The 22,175-nt window shown below is 42.8% G+C and overlaps 1 protein-coding gene across 16 annotated transcripts in view; it reads right to left on the minus strand.

The window, feature by feature from the left end:
* The window catches only part of LOC100661020 (DNA-binding protein RFX2-like), a 56,311-nt gene that overhangs the window by 23,239 nt on the left and 10,897 nt on the right, over positions 1-22,175 (minus strand). For 4 of the 16 annotated variants that reach the window (XM_023541306.2, XM_064282431.1, XM_064282437.1 and 1 more), the window contains 4 exons: positions 19,914-20,050; positions 18,410-19,006; positions 18,026-18,167; positions 12,862-16,044 (listed from right to left, as the gene is read on the minus strand). In XM_023541306.2, coding sequence (XP_023397074.2) covers positions 14,201-16,044; positions 18,026-18,167; positions 18,410-18,823 — 2,400 coding nt within the window. In that variant the 5' untranslated portion in view covers positions 18,824-19,006; positions 19,914-20,050 and the 3' untranslated portion in view covers positions 12,862-14,200. Of the gene's footprint in view, positions 1-1,964; positions 2,055-3,535; positions 3,596-6,030; positions 6,144-12,853; positions 16,045-16,259; positions 16,372-18,025; positions 18,168-18,409; positions 19,007-19,104; positions 19,880-19,913; positions 20,051-22,175 lie in introns of those variants that run through there. The other 12 variants (XM_064282456.1, XM_064282454.1, XM_064282468.1 and 9 more) reach the window with 10 other exon arrangements.

Below are 22,175 nucleotides of genomic sequence, written 5' to 3' on the forward strand. Positions count from 1 at the left end.
TGCATTTTTCCGCTCTTGATCAGGATTCTTCTATAAAATCTTTGATCAAAATGTTCAGTAATAGTAGCTGGGCACCACGTAGTTCTTCTGGTCTTATGGCAAAGGAGCCAGTTGTTCATGGAAACAATTAGCTACACATTCCATTTCCTCCTCCAATTCCTGACTCTCCTTCCAAGCAGAGGCAATCTTAATGGATACCCAATTCAGCCTAATTTTAGAGTGAGAAAATCTAAGTGTTGACTATGCTCAGGTCTCACCATGGCCATTCCGGAAGGCCATTACTTGGGGCTGCAGGATGGGGCTGATGCCCACCTGCTAGGATACCCAGTCATGGTTAACATTTGCAAAATGACAATTCTTTGGATCAATACGCATGCCAGGAGAAAGTTCTAGAAATGTTGGGTGGTGTTTCCCAGTGAGGAAATCAAAGCCCAGGGGGCCAAGTGACATGTGGAGTCACCCAGCAGGTCCGGGACACCTAAACAGAGACAGAGTGCTGGAGCAGGCTCAGCCCCCAAGGCATGGGGAAGCTTCTAGAGTCACATATTGGCCTGTGTCTCCCCTCTCTCAATGATGTCACTTGAATAGATGAGTGAAGAAGTAAGACTTGGGCCCTGGCCTGAAGGCCCGGTTCCCTGCTGGACCTGCCCAAGCCTTTGCTTTCTATAACCCCATACATCTTACCAGTTCTTATCGATGCAGTCACCAGGGAAGTGCCTCTAAACACCCTACCAACCTAGGCAGGAGCCCCTTGAAGAGAGAGACCCATTTTCTGGTCTTAGACCTGTCTGTATGACATTTTTGGTTCCTTTTGGGCAGAAGCCTGGATTAATTTTAATACAACATCTTACTTACATAGCAAGTCCTCCAACTCTGGCCCACAGGCCAATTTGTAAATAAAATTTTATCGGCACACAGCCACATCCATTCGTTACATCATCTGTAGCTGCTTTCACAGTTGCTTTCAGAGTTGTGTGGTTGTCACAGAGACCATCTGGCCCCAAAGGCCAAACTATTTACTTTCTGGCCCTTCACAGAAAAGGTTTGTGGACCACTGTTAGGGATCACGCTGACTATATTTAAATTGATGATCAGTGTTATTATTTGGCAAGTTAGCTCAAGCTTTCAAGCTTTATTCTTCAGTAATTTAATTTCAGAGGAGACATTCATCTGAGGGTGCAATACTTGCTTGCATGTGGGTTTGTCTCCCCAGGAGGCTCCTGTTCCTCCAATCAAGAAACCCCTGCTATCTGTCTGTGCTTCTGCCTGGTGCCACTAGGTGTTTAAAAAAAAAAAAGCTTGCTCATTAAATGCTTGCAGAATTTATGCATAAATGGAAGATCTTCAGCTTTCCTGGCTTACTGCAAAGCTACCTGCAGTAAAAGCTGTTTTTTGTTTTTTTTGCATAGCTGCCAGAAGAAACTTCTGGGCAAGGAACTGAAGGTATCAAACAGAAAGGAACAGCAGTGACAAAGAAGGATTGTCCCTAAGAGATTATTCTGGATTACTAAATGCTAGCTGCGTTCCAATAAGAAGCCTAGCTGGCACAATGGTTAAATGCTCAACTGCTAACTGAAAGGCTGGTGGTTCAAACCCACCCAGCAGCTCTACAGGAGAAAGACCTGGCAATCTGCTCTGGTATTACAGCTACTAAAACCCTATGGGGAAGAGTTGATAAGAAAATTTAATGAGTTTATGTCAATGGGGGTGGAAGAATTTGGAAAAGGAGGGTGAGAATGGCTGTACAACTTGAAGAATGCAATCCATGTCACTGAATTATACATGCAGAAATTGTTGAATTGGTGTATGTTCTGCTGTGTATATTCTCAACAAGAAAAGATAAATAAAATATTAAAAAACCCTATGGGGCAGTTCCACTCTGTCACATGGGGTGGCTCTGAGCCAGAATCAACTCCACAGCACCTAACAACAACTGAGCTCTGAGTCAGCCGTGCTGTCCTTACCGGCTTCGGTACCTGCTGCACTCTGGGGAGGGAAATCAGCTCCATCCGGGCCCCTTTGGTAGCTGAGCCCTCTGCCTGGACCAGTGTCCACTGGAAGGGAAGGGAGAAAAAGGACACTTACACATGTCACAGCTTATTCTGTAAACACAGAGGTTATAACCAGAGGTACTGCTCACCTACCACACTGTTGCTCTGTCAAAGGGCTGACAAACAGGCACGCGCACACTCAAAGACTCACCACACACATAGGCAACATACATGCATGTACACACATATACTCGCTTCATGCACCGTGCACACACAGACTAACACTCAGACTCACGCTTACATGAACACAGACTCTCGAAGAGATACACACAGAGACACACACACAGACTCTCACACACACAGACTCTCACACACACAGGAGCACATGGGACCCCACCTGGCCCCAGGCAGCTTTTCCTTGATAGTCTAGCCTGTGAGGTATCCCTGGCACAAGGGGAAAGCTGCACGAGGAGAACCATCTGGAAAATTGTCCGTACCACTTCCCCCTGGAATAGTGCTCTGTGGCACCCCTAGGTTTTCCAGTCCATATTGGACATGTCCCCATTTTATACACTAGAGAAAATGACACCCAGAGTGGTTAAGTAACACCTTATAGACTCAGAATACCAGCTTCCAGAACTTGGGATCGATCCACGTTTTCTGCCTCCAAGTCCCCTGTTCTTTGGTCCCACCCTGCTCTCTAGTCTCACAAGTCAGGTCCTCACAGGGTGGCTCGGTTAGTTTTCTTGGGATACTGATTGCCCACACAAAGCTATGAAAATGTGAAGGATCGAAATGTATCCCAAAGTCAAGAGCAGAAGGGCTGTTAGTTTACTGAAAGCCAGGGCTTTGGAAGCCACTGACTATGGTCCTGTGATTTTCCGACGTGGACCCTAAATTTCCCTGGTAGTGGTGGCTCTAAGGAGCCCTGGTGGTACAGTGGTTAAGAGCTCAGCTGCCAGCCTGTTCAAACCCACCCAGTGGCTCTGTGGGAGAAAAGACCTGTCGATCTGTTCCTGTAAAGATTACACCCTAGAAAACCTTATGGGGCAGGTCTACTCTATCACATAAGGTCATTATGTGTCAGAATCGACTCCACCGCACCTAACAACAATAGTGGTGACGCTGCAATGTTCCGTTTTCTAAACAACTAAGTTCACAAACCCTCACTCTCACCACATGCCCACACTGCCCTCTAGCATTCAAGGACTGTAATTAAAACATAAAGGCAGTATTAACACCACCAACAAACGGCCATCTACATACCAGCTGACTGGGCACTGGGCACTGGGCACTAAGAGAATCTAACAGGGATCCTGCCCCCTGTAAGCCACAACCAACAACAACAGAAAAACGATACAAATGACACTAAAATAAATAGGAAGACTGGATTAACAATACTCAGCCTATCCATACAATAGAATATTACTTAGTCATAAAAAGGAATGAAGTCCTGATACATGTTATGACATGGATGAACCTTGAAAACATTACGCTGAAAGAAACCAGATACAAAAGGACAAATATCGTATGATCCCACTTACATTAAATACTAGACTAGGCAAATCCATGGAGGCAGAAAGCAGTTCGGTGGTTGCCAGGGACTGGGGGGAGAGGAGAATGGGGAGTTATTACTTAAAGGACATGAGGGTTTCCTTTTGGGGTGATGAAAATGTTCTGGAACTAGACAGTGGCGATGGCTGCACAACTTTGTGAATGTACTGAATGCCACTGAACTGTGTACTTTAAAAGGGTGAATTTTATGACATATGAATTTTACTTTGAAAAGAAATAACATATACCTACATAGATAAATGGGAATATTAAGGATTTACATTAGTATATGGTACCTTATGAGGTATCTGGTTATAATATTTGTATATGTATCCAATACTGTACCCACTAGGTGTGTAGCCATTGGCTATTTAAATTTAACTAAATTCAATAAATTTTAAAATTCAGTTCCTCACGCACACTGGCCACATTTCAAGCTTTTCAGAGTCCTGGGTAGCTGGGGCTTTCACGCGGCCCAGAGCAGACACAGATCATTTCCACCGCTGCCGTGGAATGTTCTACGGGCGAAGCGGGGCTGAGTGCTTGCCCACCATGGGAACTGAGTGAACAAGACCGTTTCTTTCTGGGAAGCAACTGGTCAGCCAGACAGAGCACTCCCTGTGCAGAGAGTTTCGTGGGCCTGTGGGCGAGAGGGCTGGAGCTGGCGGGGAAGGGCCAGTTCCCAGGCAGTTGGGTGAGGACTGGTGGGAAGGAGGCTCAGAGAGGGGAGCAGAGATTGCCTGACTGCGGGAGGAGAAGGAGGAGAGAGAGGAAGGGCTGGCAGGGAGGGTTTCAGCAAGGGTGGGAGCTGGAAGCATCTGTAGCAGGTATGGGAGCCCGTAAGGGACTCCTGAGGGGCTGCCTAGTGGGACCTTTGGTGGGTGTGATGGCCTTAGCAGAGACGTTGGGACCAGTCTTGCTGTGGCTGCTGGAGAGGGACACGGAGCTCACTTGGGCCCAGGAGGTGCCCAAGAGAGACGTTCGGGAGAAGAACCCAGGGAGCAGCAGGTGGGAAGGCTGGCATGGCCAAGTTCAATAAGGCCAGGACTTGCTGGCAGGAAGACTGAGTCTGATCATTCACTCTTGGTGCCCTCAAACAGACCTCCAAGACACCTGCCCCCATATGTGAAAGAAATAAAAGCTAAAGCTGTAAGACTGCACATTCTAAATTGAATAAATTGTATCCCATTGCCATCAAGTCAATTCTGACTTATGGTGACCTTATGTGTTACAGAGTAAAACTGCTCCACAGGGTTTTCTTGGCTGTAATCTTTACAGAAGCAGATCACCATGCCTTTCTTCCACAGTGCCGCTGGGTGGGTTTGACCCACCAACCTTGAGGTTAGGTGGTGGTGTTGTCTGCCCTCCAGTCCATTCCAACTCCTAGTGACTATACAGGACAGAGTGGAGCTGCCCCAGAGGGCTTCCTAGGCTGCAATGCTTATGAGAGCAGATGCTGGGTCTTTTCTCCCAAGCAGCCACTGGTGGGTTAGAACTGCCAACCTCTCAGTTAGCAGCCAAGTGCTCTAATCTCTGTGAACCAGGGCTCCTTCTTTAGGTTAGCAGTCACATGCAAACCTTTTTGCGATACCCAGAGACCTAAACTGGTTTCTACGTATGCCTTTTTGCTTTTGCTGAACTATGTTTTTTTCCCTTCATCATTTCTTTCCACTGTGCTACTAATTTTTAGACCGCTGCTTGTGAGTTGAGGGTGATCACACGGTCACAGTGAATTCCTAGGGACTTCTACGAGCTTCTAGTCTGTTCTGCAGGATTCCGTCTCAGGTGGTCTTAAGTCACCTATTTTCTGCTTCTGTCTGTCTACTTTATGTTTTATTGTAATTTACAGTAGAAACCCAGAAGTAGAGATGGCCTGAATGTGAAGACTGTCTATCTGCAAATTTTAAAGAACATATTTATTCTAATGCTAGATTCAATTTCGCACAAACAATAAGAATTCTAACTTATTTCTTGTCTTATCCATAATGTATTTCTGGATTACAGGCCAATTTTCAAGGTACGAGAAAACTTCCATAAAAAGATAAGAACAGATGGAAAAATCTGGAGGCAAATAGTGGCAATGGTTGCACATAATGAACATAATTAATGTCACTGAACTGTACATGTAAAAAGTACTGGAATGGCAAATGTTTTGTTATATATGTTTTTATCACAGGCACACACACAAATGCACACAGAAGACCAGCATAAACTAAGTTGGATTCAGGAGAGCAGTTTCTTTTCCAGCTCATATCATCTTTTCCTGGGTGGGACTTATTTAACAAATAATGAGAAAACAAAATAATAAAGGTATGGCTATTTCAATAGCAGCTGTCTGGGGCTGATAAGTCAATTCAGAAAAATGTAGAGTCCTGTCTTCTCCGATTCCAGTATTTTTTAACACTGGAATGAGTCAGTCGGCACTGTGGGCAGACTGGATTTCCCCTGGAAGCACCTGGGTAGCAGGGCTGGGCTGCTCTGTTACCTGTGATGAAGCGGGCACCGGCTGGGCCACGGGTGTCGGGGCTGCCACTGACGGATTCAAGGCCACAGAAGCTGGTGACTCGGATCCACTTTCTGAATTCTGTATGCTCAGCTCTAAAGAAAGGCAGAGAGAGATTGAGTGGGGCAGGGTTGAAATCATGAAGCCCAAAGAGGAAAATTCAAACAAGTACAAAGATAGGCAAGTGCTAAACTAGTTGCCATTGGTTAGATTCCGACTTATGGTGACCCCATGTATGTCAGAGTAGAACTATGCTCCATTTTCAGTGGCTATTTTTTTGGAAGTAGGTCACCAGGCCTTTCTTCCGTGGCACCTCTGGGTGGGTTTGAACATCCAACCTTTCAGTTAGCAGCTGAGAGCTTAACCATTTGCATCACCCAGGCAAGCACAAATTATCAATATTCTTTCTAAAGTTTACATGCAGAAACCCTGGTGATACTGAGTAAGTCAGAAGGGGTGAAAAGGTTGCACAATAGTTCCACAGAAAAAAGAGAGGGGAGAGGAGACAGAGAATGGGCTTCCAAATACAAAACAACAATAAAAAAGGCTCAGGCAGTGATTGTTATCGCACAAATGTTGTCCTTCCTCAAGAGGCCGGGAACACCAGCCTTCCCCTTTTCCAGTCTGACCGGGTTAAACCATTCCGAAGGGCTTGCTTGATCGTTTACTTGTTCAGCAAACTGAAAACTCTTGAAGGATGCCTGCAGTTTGGTGAGCTGTGCTACCCCAAATTATAAGTGCATTCTCTTAGCACAGGGTTTTTCCCACTCAGCACTAATGACATTTGAGGATGGATCCTTCTTTGGGTTGGGGGCATCCTGTGCACTGTAGGGTGTTGAGCAGCATCCATGGTCTCTGCCCACTCGATGCCAGTAGCATCCTGACCCCCAGTTGTGACAATCAAAAATGTCTTTGAATACTGTCAAATGTCTCCTGAGGGGCAGACTTGGTCCCGGATAAAAACCACGGCCCTAGGGGGAAAAGATCTGCCATGCGGACACTACACATCTTATCCCTGGCTCCATAGATGTCCTCAGGAGTTTTAAAAGGAAATATGAAATGTGTCTCTTCGTAGAAATCATCGCCTATAAGAAAACAGCAAAATATATTTCCTTGCTGTCAGATACATAAATCTTTCAAGCAGGTAGTTTAAAAAAATTCTATACAAAAAGACTCAATTAGCATCAGCACAAAGTGGCAGACATACAAATTCATTCTATGATAATAGTGAAGATCAAATTGTCTTCACTTTTAAATAAGTAGCTGGTGAACTTGAGCATTCCAGCAACCCAAAATTTGCATATTTTTTCAAATGCACATGGACTATTCACTAAAATGGGCCATATTCTGGGCCACAAAACAAGTCTCAATACATTTCAAAAACTGAGCTTTTACAGAGCTTGTATGTTCTTTGATCAGAGTGAAATAAAAATGGGGATCAATAACATATCTAGAAAAAGCCCAAATATTTAGAAATTTAAAAATATACTTCTAAAAATAACCCATAGGTCAAAGAATAAACAACAAAGGAAATCAGAAGATATCTCAAACTGGTAATGAAGATACCATATATCAAAATTTGTGGGATGTAACTAAAGCAGTACTTAGAGAGAAAAGTATAGCTTTATAGTTTTGTATTACAAAGAAAGGTGTAAAAATTAGTCATCTAAATTTTCCACCTTAAGAGGCTATAAAAAGACAAGCTAATTAAACTTAAGTTGTTTTTACATTGTTATGTGCAGTCGAGTTGTTAGGACTCATAGCGACCCTACTGGACAGAGTAGAACTGCCCCATAGAGTTTCCAAGGAGTGGCTGGTGGATTTAAGCTGTCAACCTTTTAGTAGGCAGCCAAGCTCTTAAGCATTGCAGCACCAGGGCTCCAAATGAAATAGAAGGAAAGAAATAATAAAGAACAAAATGAATGAAATAAAAAATAGAGAAAATGCCAAAAGTTCATTCTTTAAAAAGATTGACAACTCCCTAGAAAGACTGACAAACAGAAAAGAGAAAACACAAATTGCCAATATCACAAATGAAATGAGATACCACTATAGATCACAGACATCAAAAGGATAATAAGGAACCATTATGAACAACTTTAGCCAATAAATTCAGCAACTTAGATCAAATGATCGCTTTTCTGAAAAACACAAAATACTAAAACTCACACAAGATCAAATAGAAAATGTGAACTGCCATATATCTAAGGAAGAAATTGAACATGTTTTCAAAAACTTCCCTATGGAGAAAACTCTAGGCATAGAGAGTTGCACTGGTCAATTCTATTAACCACTGAAAAAGGAATTAATATCACTATTACACAAATCCCATTAGAAAACAGAGGAGAAGGTACACTTCACTGATTTTATGAGGTCAGCAAAACCCTAATATCAAAACTTGATAAAGATATTACTAAAAAAAGTATTAGTTCAATACTCTTTATGAGCACACATTCAAATATCCTCTACAAAATACTAATAAATTAATAAAATATTAATAAATCAAATCCAGCAATATATAACCAATATAACACACACTTACATTGTCAATTGATTTTTTACAATGGTGCCACAAAGGAAAGTCTTCTCAACAAATGGTGCTGGGTCAACAGGAGGTCCATACAGAAAAAATGAACGTTGACCCCTAGCTCATATCATACACAAAAATTACTTCAAGTTAGGTCATAAACCTACACATAAAACCTAAAGGTATAAAACGTCTAAAAGAAAACATAGCGGGGCAGGCAAAGGTTTGACAAAGTGCAGAAAGCAATAAACATAAAAGAAAAACTTATAAATTAGATTTCATCAAAATTAAAAACTGTTGCTTACCAAAAGACTTCATTAAGAAAATGAATAGGCAAGTCACAGATTGGAAGAATCTGCAAAAAATATATCTGATGAAGGACTTTTATCCAGATTATATAAAGAGCTCCTACAACTCAATAATAAAAAGACGAACAACCTAACAGTGAAAATGAAAAAAAAAACTTCACAGGCATTTCACAGAGGAAGATATACAGATGCCCAAAAACGCACATGGCAAGTGCTCAATAACATTAATCATGAGAGAGATGAAAATTAAAACCACAGTGAGCCACACCTAAACTCTCTCACTGTTGTGTGCCGTCTAGTCAATTCCAACTCATGGTGACCCCATGTGACAGAGTATAACTGCCCCCTAAGGTTTCCTAGGCTGTAATCTTTTTGTGTGTGTGCCTTAGGTGAAATTTTACAGAGCAAATTAATTTCTCATTCACTAGTTTGTACATAGTGTTCCATGACACTGGTTTCATTCCCCACGTGTCAGCACTCTCCCCATTTCCGCCCTAGGTTCCCCATTTCCTTTCACCCTGATTTTCTACCCCTTCCTGCGTTCTCATCTTTCTTTGTCGTTATGAACTATGTTGTGCCAACTGGTATAGATGTCCCAAGTCTACGCTCCTCCACCTCTAAGCTGTAATCTTTACAGGAGCAGATTGCCAGGTCTTTTCTCCCATGGAGACGCTGGTGGGTTCAAACCATAGCAGCCAAGTGCTTAACCATGGTGCCACGAGGACTCCTTGTCAAGGATTTCATTTTGCTTGGATCCACGATCTATACGCATGAAAGCAGCAGTCAAGAAATCAAACGACACACTGCATTGGGCCATCTGCTGCAGAAGACCTCTTTCAAGTGTTAAAAAGCAAAGATGTCATCTTGAAGTCTAAGGCATGCCTGACCTAAGCCACGGTATTTTCAATCACCTCATACGCATGCGAAAGCTGGACAATGAAACAGGAAGACAGAAGAAAAATTGACGCCTTTGAATTATGGTGTTGGAGAAAAATGTTGAATATACCATGGATTGCCAAAAGAACAAATAAATCTGTCTTGGAAGAAGTACAACCAGAAAGCTCCTTAGAAGCAAGGATGGTGAGACTTTGTCTCACATACTTTGGACATACTTTGTCTCACATACTTTGGACATGTTATCAGGGGAAGGAAATCATGCTTGGTCGAGGGTCAGCGAGAAAGAGGAAGACTCTCAACGAGATGGACTGACATAGTGGCTGCAACAATATGCTCAAGCATAACGATTGTGACAATGGCACAGGAGAGGGTAGTATGTCATTCTGTTGTATATGGGGTCGCTACGAGCTGGAATCGACTTGGTGGCACCTAACAACAACTCACTGTCATTGAGTCGATTCTGACTCACAGCAACCCTGTAGGACAGAGAACTGCCCCATAGGTTTTCCAAGGCTGTAATCTTTACAGAAGCAGACTGCCACATCTTTCTCCCACGGAGCGGCTGGTGGGTTCAAACTGCCAACCTTTCAGTTAGCAGCTGACTGCTTAACCACTGCACCACCAGGGCTCCTTAAACACTCACGAGAATGGCTCAAATCAAAACGCCTGGCAACACCATGTTGGTAGGCATGTGGCACAACCGTAACTGACACATTGCTGGTGGGAATGTAAAAGTTGGAAGAAGGTTTGGCAGTTTTCTAGAAAGTTAGACCTACCCTTTAACCTCCACCACCCATCTGTCAGTTTGCAGTACTGTGATGGCTTGTGTGTTGCTCTGATGCTGGAAGCTATACCACTGGTATTGTAAATACCAGCAGGGTCGCCTATGGTAGACAGGTTTCAGCAGAGCTTCCAGATTAAGACAGACTAGGAAAAAAGGCCTGGCAAACTACTTCTGAAAATTAGCCGGTGAAGATCCTTTATCACAACAGAATATTATCCAATATGGTGCTGGAAGATGAAGCTCCTAGGTTGAAAGGCACTCAAAATACACAGTGGCTGCAACAATGGACTTGAGCATACCAGCAATCATGAAGATGGCACAGAACTGGACAACATTTTGTTACGCTGTACATGAATGTCTTAGTTCCCCAGTGCTGCTATAACAGAAATACCACAAGTGGATGGCTTTAACAAACAGAAGTTCATTCTCTCACAGTCTAGAAGGCTACAAGTCTGAATTCAGGACACCAGCTCCAGGGAAATGCTTTCTCTCTGTTGGCTCTGAGGGAAGGTCATTGTCATCAATCTTCCCCTGGCTAGGAGCTTCTCAGCGGAAGCACCTCAGGTCAAAAGGACACGCTCTGCCACTGGCTCTTCTTGCTTGGTGGTAATGAGGTCCCTGTCCTCTCTGATTGCTTCTCTCTTTTATAACTCAAAAGAGATTGACTCAAGATACAACCTAATCCTGTATATTGTGTCCTATCTCATTAACATAACAGCCTCTAAATCCTGCCTCATTAACATCACAGAGTTCAGGATTTAGGACACATAGGATAATCACATCACAGAATGGATAACCACCACTCAGTACTGGGAATCATAGCCTTGCCAAGTTGACACACATTTTGGGGGGTCACAATTCAATCCATAACAATGGAGTTGCCTTTAACCCAGGATTCTTCTCCTAGATATCTGTTGTTGTTAGTTGCCCGTGTTGATTCCAACACATGGTGATCTCACCTCATGGCAACCACATGTGTGCAGAGTAAAGCTGACCTCCACAGGCTTTTCTTGGCTGTGACCTTTCAGAAACAGATTGCCAGGCCTGTCTTCCAAGGCACCTCTGGATGGTTTGGAATGACCAACCTTTCAGCTAGTCAAGTGCTTAACCATTTACACCACCCATGTCTCCTGCTATATATTTACCCAAGAGAAATAAAAACATATATCCTCAAAAAAAACTTCTAGAAGCATATTCATGGCAGCTTTATTCACAATAGCCAAAAAGGTTACTAACCAAAATGATCATCATTAGGAAAATGCATAAGAAATTGTGGTGTATTCATACAATGGAAAGCTGTTGTTTTTGTTAGGTGCCTTTGAGTTGATTCCAACTCATGGTGACCCCATGTGACGAGTAGAATTGCCCTGTAGGGTTTTCTAGGCTGTAATCTTTACAGAAGCAGATCACCACGTCTTTCTCTCTTGGAGCCGTTGGGTGGGTTCAAACTGCCAACCTTTTGGTTAGCAGCCAAGCACTCAACCATTGTGCCAAATACTATTTATTAATAGGAGGAAATGACTACTGCCACACTGAACAACATGGATGAATCTCAGCATCACCATGCTGAGCGAAAGCTGCTGGATTCAAGAGAGTTCATAACGTAGAACAAAGCTACTCTCAGGTTTTAAAGAAAAAAAAAAAAAAAATCAGAACCATGGGGGAAAGACAGGGATTGACTAGGAAGGAACATGAAAGACTTTCTAGGGAGATATGCACATTCTCTAGGATGACAAGGTATGAGTTCGTGGTGTATCCATTTGTCAAAATGAGACAGCTAAGATTTGCACATTTATTGTATGCAAATTTTACCTCCCAAAACTGTAAAAATATAACAATCGAGTTGGGGTTGGGGAGTGGGTAAGCATAGATAGTACAAGAATGGCAGAACGCTGGTAATTGTTGAGGCTGGGTGATGGCTACACGAGAAGTTCATTAAACTGTTGTGTTTACTTGGTATATGTTTAAAATTTCCATAATAAATAGTTAACTGGAAGCCAGCTACTGTCAACTCCAACTCATGACAATCCCACGCATGTCAGAGTAGAACTGTGCTCCACAGGGCTTTCAATGGCCGAGTTTTCTAAATTAGATCACCAGGCTATTCTTTTGAGGCTCCTCTGAGTGGACTCGAACCATCAACTTTCAATTAGCAGCCAAGTGTGTTAACTGTCTGCACCCCACCAGGGACTCCAAAAAAAAGTTAAATTAAAAAAAAAAAAAAAAAGAACTACCTAGCAATTAGTGTTCAGCCAAAAGAGTAAGCAGGAACACATTTTATCACTGGTCTTCGACACACACACACACAAGCTCGCCACGCTAGCAGCACTTAGAGAGTAGCAGTTCAGGGCAGTTCCTCTAGAAGGCGAGAGGCTGGATCCTGAGTCTACTATTTCATGATGCTAAATATGTTGAACTAAGTACTTTATTCTGTGTTTATATCCTTCATACATATTTGGTACTGAAAATATCCTTTCTTTTATTAAATGATGGTGGTAGTAGATGGTGGTTGTCATCATGTTCTTTCTTAGAAAATAAAGTTGTCAACCCTATAACTGTCATCTAAAATTTCTTTTAAAAATATTTTCTATGTCCTTGAGATCCAGAGTCTGGAAACCACTATTTCAAGTGTGATTATAAAAGGGGCAGCAAAATATTCTTTATAAGAGGCTTTGACACCAACTTAGTGTAAACTCTCAGTGCTTTAATTTCCTCATTTGTAAAACGAATATAATAATAGTACCCACCTTCATCAGCTTACAGTGACAATTATATGAGATGATACACACTCTTAGGAAAATGCCTGACACATAGGAAGTGCTAGCTAGCTATCATTATTTTAACTACTGTTATGCTCACTTTTATTATTTCAAGTTGAGCCACATTCCATCTGTCTATCATTGGTAATAACATGTACAATTCCTTTCAGAGAGGCTCTTTTGGACAAAATCACAAATTAAGGGTGAATCTTAAAGTTAAAACACTGTGTTGTGATTCGAAAACTCAGAGCATGAATAGGACAACTCACATGCCTCCAAGTAAACTCTATAAAAAGTTTGCTGCCATGTGGAGCCAAGTTTATATAACTGAGAACTCAAAAAGGTAAGCACTGATACAGTGAGAGAGGATTAATGTTGTTTACTTATACGGAGTGAAGAATAAAAGACGGTCAACGGACAAAACAAGACAGAAATTTTGAGAAGAAATATTTCAGGGAGAGAAATGGAAGAACAGGAATTACCAGCATTAACTAGAACCCAGTATCAAATTCTTTCTGCCTATTACAAACAATGACAACAAAAAAAAAAAGGTAGCTGCTGAGGTTGCTTATGTACAACCAAACACCTCATAGGATTTGATTCCTTGGTTTGGAAGTTTAGGGTCATGTTTTCATGGGTCATCCCAGTTAACTGGCCTTAGAACCCTTTCAAGACCCAATTAATTTTTCCTTTAAAAATGTTTTTGATACAATGTGTTTTCAGTAACGGAAGACATGCTGAAACAAGGAGTCTTTCCTATGTTGTGAAATACACATTTTGATACATATTTTGTGGGGCACATATGTCCCAGAGAATACTGGAAGTAGGAAATATTGGCGATATGAGGCAAGCATGAAATCGTTTTATCTTAGCAATTTTATTTTTTTTCGTGAAACTTCTCAAAACATGGGCCAATACACAAAGGCACGTGGCACTGCTTGCACATAACTCTTGTTCTAGTCTCCTTTTTCCTGGTGCTGCATTCTCTGCATCGCCTTCTAGATCCCTTGACAGGAAAATGCTTTCCAACCTGTTGCAGCCGTACCTCGTCTGGCACTCCAGTTACTCCTCGCTTGACCCAGGCCATAAATGAGGGTCTTCCTCTTCTCTTTCTTTTCTGGCCCACAGTAAGCTGCCTACTGAGAGCAAGCCTAAAGGATAGCTGGTTACATCTACCCCCATGGTTGCAGTTCCACATTATAAAACTGTTCACAATGGCAAGGTCAATAAGAAAATGCAGCAACCGATGCCACCATTTTCGAGAGCGTCTTCCAATTGCATACCTTTCACACCTCTGGTCAAAGCGGTCCACTCCTCCCATAATAGCGTTGTATTCTGCAACTGCTCTTGGGCAAGGGATTTGTGAGGAGGAACCGTCTTTGTTCTTTCTTTTGACAACAGTGATATCCTTTGGATTGTGGAACGTTGACAAAACTGTCACAGGTTTATTGTCCTGCCACTTTACTGCCGACACACATCCTTTTGTACGAAACTTAAATTCTCCACGCTGTAAACTATCTTTCCTCCTGAGCATGTCTGGTAGCCCCTTTTGAGTTGCTCGCACTGTGCCAACAGCATAGAGTCCCCTTTCATACATGCTTTTCATCAAGTGATAGGACGTAAAAAAATTGTTGAAGGAAATGAGCCTATGAGAATGGTACCATGAATGACATAGTCCCAGTACAACACTCTCACCAAGGGAGAGAGATGAGTCGTGGTCTACACCTTTTTTTCCACAATAGATATCAAACTGAGTCACAAAGCCAGTTTGTGAGTCAGCCAAGCACCAAACTTTGTATCCCCGCTTGACAGGCTTTATGGGCATGTATTGTTTTACTGATGAATGGCCTTTGAATGGTACCATGCTTTCATCCACTGCCATGACACTTGATGGCACATACACCTCCTTTAGGCGGGTATTGAGAGCATTGATAATTGGGCGCAATTTGTGAAGCCAGTCATAGCCAGGTTCTCCTTTGGGCACAGCTTTTGAACTGTCATTGCAGTGTATGTTCTCGGTCAGTTTCTTGAATCTGGCTTTAGTCATAAGTTCTGGAACCGAAGCAACACCCAGGCTGGGGTCACTGGACCAATAATACCTGAGCTCCGGCAAGACATGTATACCCATCACTATGTGCACAGCAATGTACGCCTTTATTTCCTCTACGGTTGTAGGCTGCCAGTTTTGGGTGGGCCTTCTAATCTCCTGCCCTCTAGATCGTGTGGTGCGCTCTTGGGTCGCATAAAGATTCGTTTGGTCCTTTATAGTTTCCAACATCTCTTCCGTAAATACAGACAAAAAATAATCTACTTCTGTGTCTGTATGGGCCAAGTCCGGGTAAACTTGAGCATGTTGCTGAAGGGAGGCAGTTAGATTTTCAAAGTATGAGACATCCTCGCACCATTCCCCTTCACTTCCTTCCCTTTCATCACGGGCATCATCATCTGCTTCATCCCTTTCCTCTGCTACATCGGCTTCCTCCTCATTCTCAACTACCATGTCAGTGTTGTTGCCCCTACCTTCAGAATGTGCTGCAGATTGCTCAAGACTGGTAAGGTCCTCCAAGGCATCCTCATCACTGTCCTCCTCTGAGGCATCCTCATCACTCTCCTCCTCTGAGGCATCTTCATCACTCTCCTCCTCCGAGTCCTCCTCATTGTCGGGTAGAGAAAAGAAATACTCAAGAATTTCTTCGGTGGTTCTAAATCTCTTCGCCATTTCTAAAACAGAGGGATGTTTCATAAAAACATAATTGTTGGTTCTGCAAAACTAGGAGAATACCTATAGCATACCTCCAAACAAACATGAGAATACACAAGGGGAGCAAATTGCCTAATTCGATCAATCTGCACAAGTAGATAAAACCATAGGAATTTGTGCCTGTGGAAAATCATCACTACAGTGCATCCTTTCTTACTGCTAAAATAGTACTTACAGCTCAGAAACAAGAAGAGCAGTCCTGGAAGATTGCAAGGCAACAATTGACAGCTGACCAGGGATGCCGCAACACGTACGTGCAATCAATGGCGCCTGAGAATGAATAGCGCCTAAGAATAATGTATAGGAATTTGTGTCTGTGGAAAATCACCACTATAATGAATTCTTTCTTACTGCTAAAATAGTACTTACAGCTCAGAAACAAGAAGAGCAGTCCTGGAAGATTGCAAGACAACAACTGACAGCTGATCAGGGATGCCACGGCACCTGAGAATGAATGGGGCCTAAAAATAACCTATTCTTGTAAGAAGTACATTCTCCCAAGCACACAGGAACCAGTAAATGTACTTATAAGGCTTATTTCCCAGCAAAAAAAAAAAAAAAAATAGACAAAATTTTTGCAAAAGCATTCCTCCAGGATGCAACACCTAAAACAATAAATACCCTTTCAACATAGTAATGCAGTGCCAATACCCATTTCTTTAGTTTCACACAGTTAAACAGGTCCCCCAACTGGTGGCAGCACACACTGAAATTACAAAAGCAGTTTCCCAAAAAACCTGAGAACCTGAAAACATTTGTGGGTACATTTTGTCACAAGAATTATGAATAGTGCTTCTGTTCTACCTACTAATTTGTAGTGCAGTGCCTGGGGTTTTAAAAGCTTGCAAGCAGCTAGCCAAGGCATGACAATTGGTCTCTATTCCCTGGAGCAACAGAGAAAGAAGGAGAGTCAGGAATAAGAAGAGGAAATAGAATGTGTGGCTAACTGCCTCCATGAACAACTGCCTCCTTCGCCATGAGACCAGAAGAAGTGGATGGTGTCCGGACACCATTACTAAACATTTTGATCAAAGATTCTATAGACTCCTGATCAAAAGTGGAAAAATACAGAACAGAATTTCAAATTCTCATGGACGCCAGACTTTCTGGAACCATGGAAGCTGGATAATCTTCAAATCGAAAACCAAAAATATCCCCTGAAGTCTTCTTAAAACCAAACAATAGTTTAGCTTAATTAGTAAGGAATGTCTGTCTTGAGCATGTGCTCTTTCAAGATCTACCTATATGGATCAAGTTAGATAGGAAACTTAGGGGGCAGTGAGTTTATATTAACGGGGAAGGAACAGCTCAGAAAAGGAGGCTGAGAATGGCTGCAGAACTTAAAGAATGTAACCACTGTCACTGAATTGCGTGTGTTGAAACGCTTGAAATGGTACATGTTTCGCTGTGTATATTCTCAACAACAAAAAATAATTAAACTATTTAAAAAAATTTTTTTTTTCTGCCTGATTTCCTACTGGGGGCTTGTTGTTATTAGTTGCCATGGGGTAGGCTTCGACTAATGGAGACCTCATGTGTGCAGAGTAAGTGCTCCATAGGGTTTTCAAGGCTGTGACTTTTCAGAAGTAGATTGCCAGGCATGTCTTCTGAGGTGCCTCTGGGTGAGTTCAAACTGAGAACTTTGCTTCTAGTAGTCAAGCGCTTAACCATTTTTGAAACCCAGGGACTCCTACAGGGAGATTAGAATCATGTAACTGAACACCTTCCAGTTAAAGTGAAAACCTCCTACTGTCTTATGAGTGGAAAGGAGGATAGATTCATATACTTTTGTGAAACACCAGAGCAAGAGTCACGAATCCACACTTTCTTTACCCTTTGTAAAATCACATAAACCACAATTGTAAATATCGCTGTGGTTCCCAAGATCAGCTAAAGGAATACCTCTATTCTCCTCCCACTGTATACTAGATTGAATCTTACCATTGTCTTGCAAGGGGTGGTTGGATAGCGAAGATTCATTTTTTAACTGGTTTGCCAAGGGCAACTTTAAACATGGTGACTCCTGTGCTGTTTCCATAGGTTCTGTCTCCTTCAAAGGCATTTCCTGTGAGCTAATAGGAACCTAGTAAAAAATGGGTTCATGAGGGCATTAATATGGGAACTAGAGCTAAAAAAAATCCATGAAAATACCCAAAAATACTTATCCACATCCAAACATAAAGACAAAATCAGAAGTAAGTAGCTCTAGACTTGAGTAGAGAAAACTGCAATTTGCCCACTCTCCAACTGCTGGACAGATGCCTCCCCCCCAGAACAGAGATCAAAATCCCTTTCCCTCAGTATACCCCACATTCTCTCTCCCACCTGCTCTCCTGGCTCATCCAGCTCTCTCTCTAAATCCTCCAGCACTGTCACTGCCTCCTCCCCGCTCTCTGGATGCTGCTCCCGCACCCAGCTCTGCAGCTCTCCAGGCAGGATGGTCAGGAACTGCTCCAGCACCAGCAGCTCCAGGATCTGCTCCTTGCTGTGCATCTCAGGCTGCAGCCATTGTCGGCAGAGCTCCCGGAGCTGGCTCAGCGCCTCTCGGGGCCCAGGTGTCTCTTGATAGCAAAACTGCCTGAACCGCTGGCGAAAGATCTCCCTGGTATGGCTTTCTTTCCTTTGAAAGCTGGATTCTTGTCTCCAGATATGTTCATCTTCCTCCACCTTCACGATCTGAAGCCCTACAGGCTCCTGTGTAACTTGGAGGGACAACTCTGCAGCTTCTCTTGGCTTCATGGTCTGCCGGGTTGAAACAACCGCCTCAAAAAAAGGTATTAAACATTCTTGGTTGAGATATCCCCTTTAAGGTTCTTTTCAGGTGGAAAGGAAATAGGCAACTCTTCTATGATGAGCAGGACAGCCTAGATGGCAGATACATTGTGACTTAGGAAACGGCATAAGGAATCTCTATCAGTAAAGCTGTAAGATACAATAGATCACAAATCCAAATGAATTCCCATAAAGATTTTTGCTTTTCCTACCTCCCAAAGTTGCCCCCTCCTTTTCCAATTCCATACCATTTGTTCATTTCCTTCACGGTACTTAGCAGGTGATGCTGGAATTATTGGCTTTTATGTCTATCTCCACAACAGGAGGTGTTTTCCCCCTTTTTATATTAAAATCTCACCTTCATATAGTGCTTTATAAGTGCAGTTCACCAAGTGCTTTCACAAACATTATTTTCTTTATGTCACAATAAAACAGCAGGATAAGAGCTAAAAAGAGCCAAACAATCCATCATCCCAAATAACTCTGGGGCACTAAAAAACAACAGGAAAATCTTGTTTAAACCTAGAGAGGAGCCGAAGTAACCTTGGTTTTTGGAAGCTGGGTTGGCTCAGGGGCTGTGACAGACCGTCCGAGGCCCTGCGGAAAGAACGCAGGCCAGATGAGAAAGCGGGTGGTCCCCATGGACCAGGGTCTGGCTCGCGCCGAGGACCACCTCGGAGTCCACGGTTTGAAACGTCCGGGGGTGCCAGCCGGCAAAAGTGGACGCCAACTCTGGCCACAATCAGCCCTCTTAGCCGCTCCCTCCGCGGAGCCCAGGAACCACCTACCCCCTGACTGGCTAGGTCTCCGACACCGCCACTCCAACCAGCGAATCCGATCTCCTCACCAGGAACTCCAAGTGGGTGAGGGGGAAGTAAAAATTAACTTCTAACTGACCGTAAAGAAGCCGGTCGCCCAGCCAGCACAGCCTACAAAAACCTAGGTTACTTCCGGATCCTCTCTAGGACGCTGGGAGGTCTCGCCTTCTCAGTGGTTCACTAGCCTTTGTTTCCTGCATCAAGAGAGTAGCAAAATCGCGGAAAACTCTCAAACTCACCTCCGGAGTTAACCGGCTGTTTGCTTCTCACGTTGTCAAGATCAAACTCCGCTCTCCAAGGAGTTTCTTCGGGTCAAGAATTATCACTAATCCAAATCTTGGATTCTTTCAAATGGTATGGTATATAGGTATAGATTCTGTGGACAAAATATTGAAGGTCGCAGAAAGCATCAAAAGCAGATGGAATACACAGTCAGGGTACCAAAAGAATAGGTCAATGTCCAATTATTTCAGGAAGTAGCATATGATCAAGAAGAGGTAGTACTGAAGGAAAAAGTCCAAGCTGCACTGAAGGCATTGGCGAAAAACAGGACTCCAGGAATTGACAGAATATCAATTGAGATGTTTTAACAAATGGATGCAATCCTGGAATCGCTCACTCCTCTGTGCCTAGAAGATTGGAAGACAGCTACCTGGCCAACTGACGGAAGAGATCCATATTTGTGCCCATTCCAAAGAAAAGTGAACTAACAGAATGCGGAAATTATCGAACAATATCATTAATATCACACGCAAGCAAAATTTTGCTGAAGTTAATTCAAAAACGGTTGCAGCAGTACATTGACAGGGAACTGCCAGAAATTCAAGCCAGATTTAGAAGAGGATGAGGAACAAGGGATATCATTGCTGATGTCAGATGAATCTTGGCTGAAAGCAGAGAATACTGGAGTGTTTTACTGACTATGCAATGATATTTGACGGTGTGGATCATAACAAATTATGGAGAACATTGAAAACAATGGGAATTCCCAAACAACTGTGCTCATGAGGAACCTGTACATAGACCAAGAGGCACTTGTTGAAACAGAACAAGGTGATATTGTGTGGTTTAAAATCAGGAAAGGTGGGTGTCAGGGTTGTATCCTTTCACCATACTTGTTCAATCTGTAGGCTGAGCAAATAATCTGAGAAACCGGACTACATGAAGAAGAACGCCAGCATAGGGATTGGTGGAAGACTCATTAACAACCTGCGTTATGCAGATGACACAACCTTGCTTGCTGCAAGTGAAGAGGACTTGAAGCACTTACCAATGAAGATCAAAGACTACATACAGCCTTCAGTATGGATTACACCTCAACATAAAGAAAACAAAAATCCTCTCAACTGGTCCAATAAGCAACATCATGATAAATGAGAAAAGACTGAAGTTGTCAAGGATTTCATTTTACTTGAATCCACAATCAACAGCCATGGAAGCAGCAGTCAAGAAATCAAACAATATAGTGCATTGGCCAAAGCTGCTGCAAAAGACCCTTTAAAATGTTAAAAAGCAAAGATGTTACCTTGAGGACTAAGGTGTGCCTGACTCAAGCCATAGCGTTTTCTATTGCCTCCTGTGAATTTGAAAGTTGGACAATAAATAAGGAAGACTGAAGCAGAATTGATGTCTTTCAATTATGGTGTTGCTATAGAATATTGAATATACCATGGACTTCCTGAAGAACCAACAAATCTGTCTTGGAAGAAGTACAGCCAAAATGCACCTTAGAAGTGAGGATGGCAAGAGGTCATCTCACATACTTTGGACATATTATCAGGAGGGACCAGTCCCTGGAGACGGACTTCATGCTTGATAAAGTAGAGGGTCAGTAAAAAAGAGGAAGACCCTCAACAAGATGATTGACACTGTGGCTGCAACAATAGGCTCAGACATATGAACGATTGTGAGTATAGTGCAGGACCGGGCAGTGTTTCATTAGCTATGAGTTGGAACCTGCTCCATGGCAGTGGGTTCGATTTGGTTTGGAATCTCCTCTAGAACGAGCCCTGGTGGCTCAATGGTTAAGAATTTAGCTGCTAACCACAAAGTTGGCAATTGGAACCCACCAGCCCCTCCATGGGAGAAAGATGTGGCAGTCTGCTTCTGTAAAGATTGCGGCTTTGAAAACCCTATGGGGCAATTGGCAACGGATTTGGTTTGGAATCTTCCCTAGCTTCCTTTCCCACTACATTCTCTTTGCAAAGTCTTCACAAATATCATTTTGAACTACTTTAGGTTCCCACTAGGACTTTGCACATGCTGTTCCTTCTTATTTAGTCTTTCTCCTACCCACACTCCATTTCTGGCTTTCTCTCCCTTATACTGAGGTTTAGCTTAGATAGCACTTCCTCACCAAAATTTTCTCTGCTACCTCTTTTAGCACTTGTCATACTGTATTACAATTGCCTGTTTCTTCTTGTCTGTCTTCTGCCCCAACTGTGTGTCCTGGAGGGCACAGTTTGTCCCGTATTACAACCCCTAGGGCAAGCACAGTACCT

Source organism: Loxodonta africana, chromosome 1, assembly GCF_030014295.1.
Source record: "Loxodonta africana isolate mLoxAfr1 chromosome 1, mLoxAfr1.hap2, whole genome shotgun sequence".
NCBI classification, from domain to species: Eukaryota; Metazoa; Chordata; class Mammalia; order Proboscidea; family Elephantidae; genus Loxodonta; species Loxodonta africana.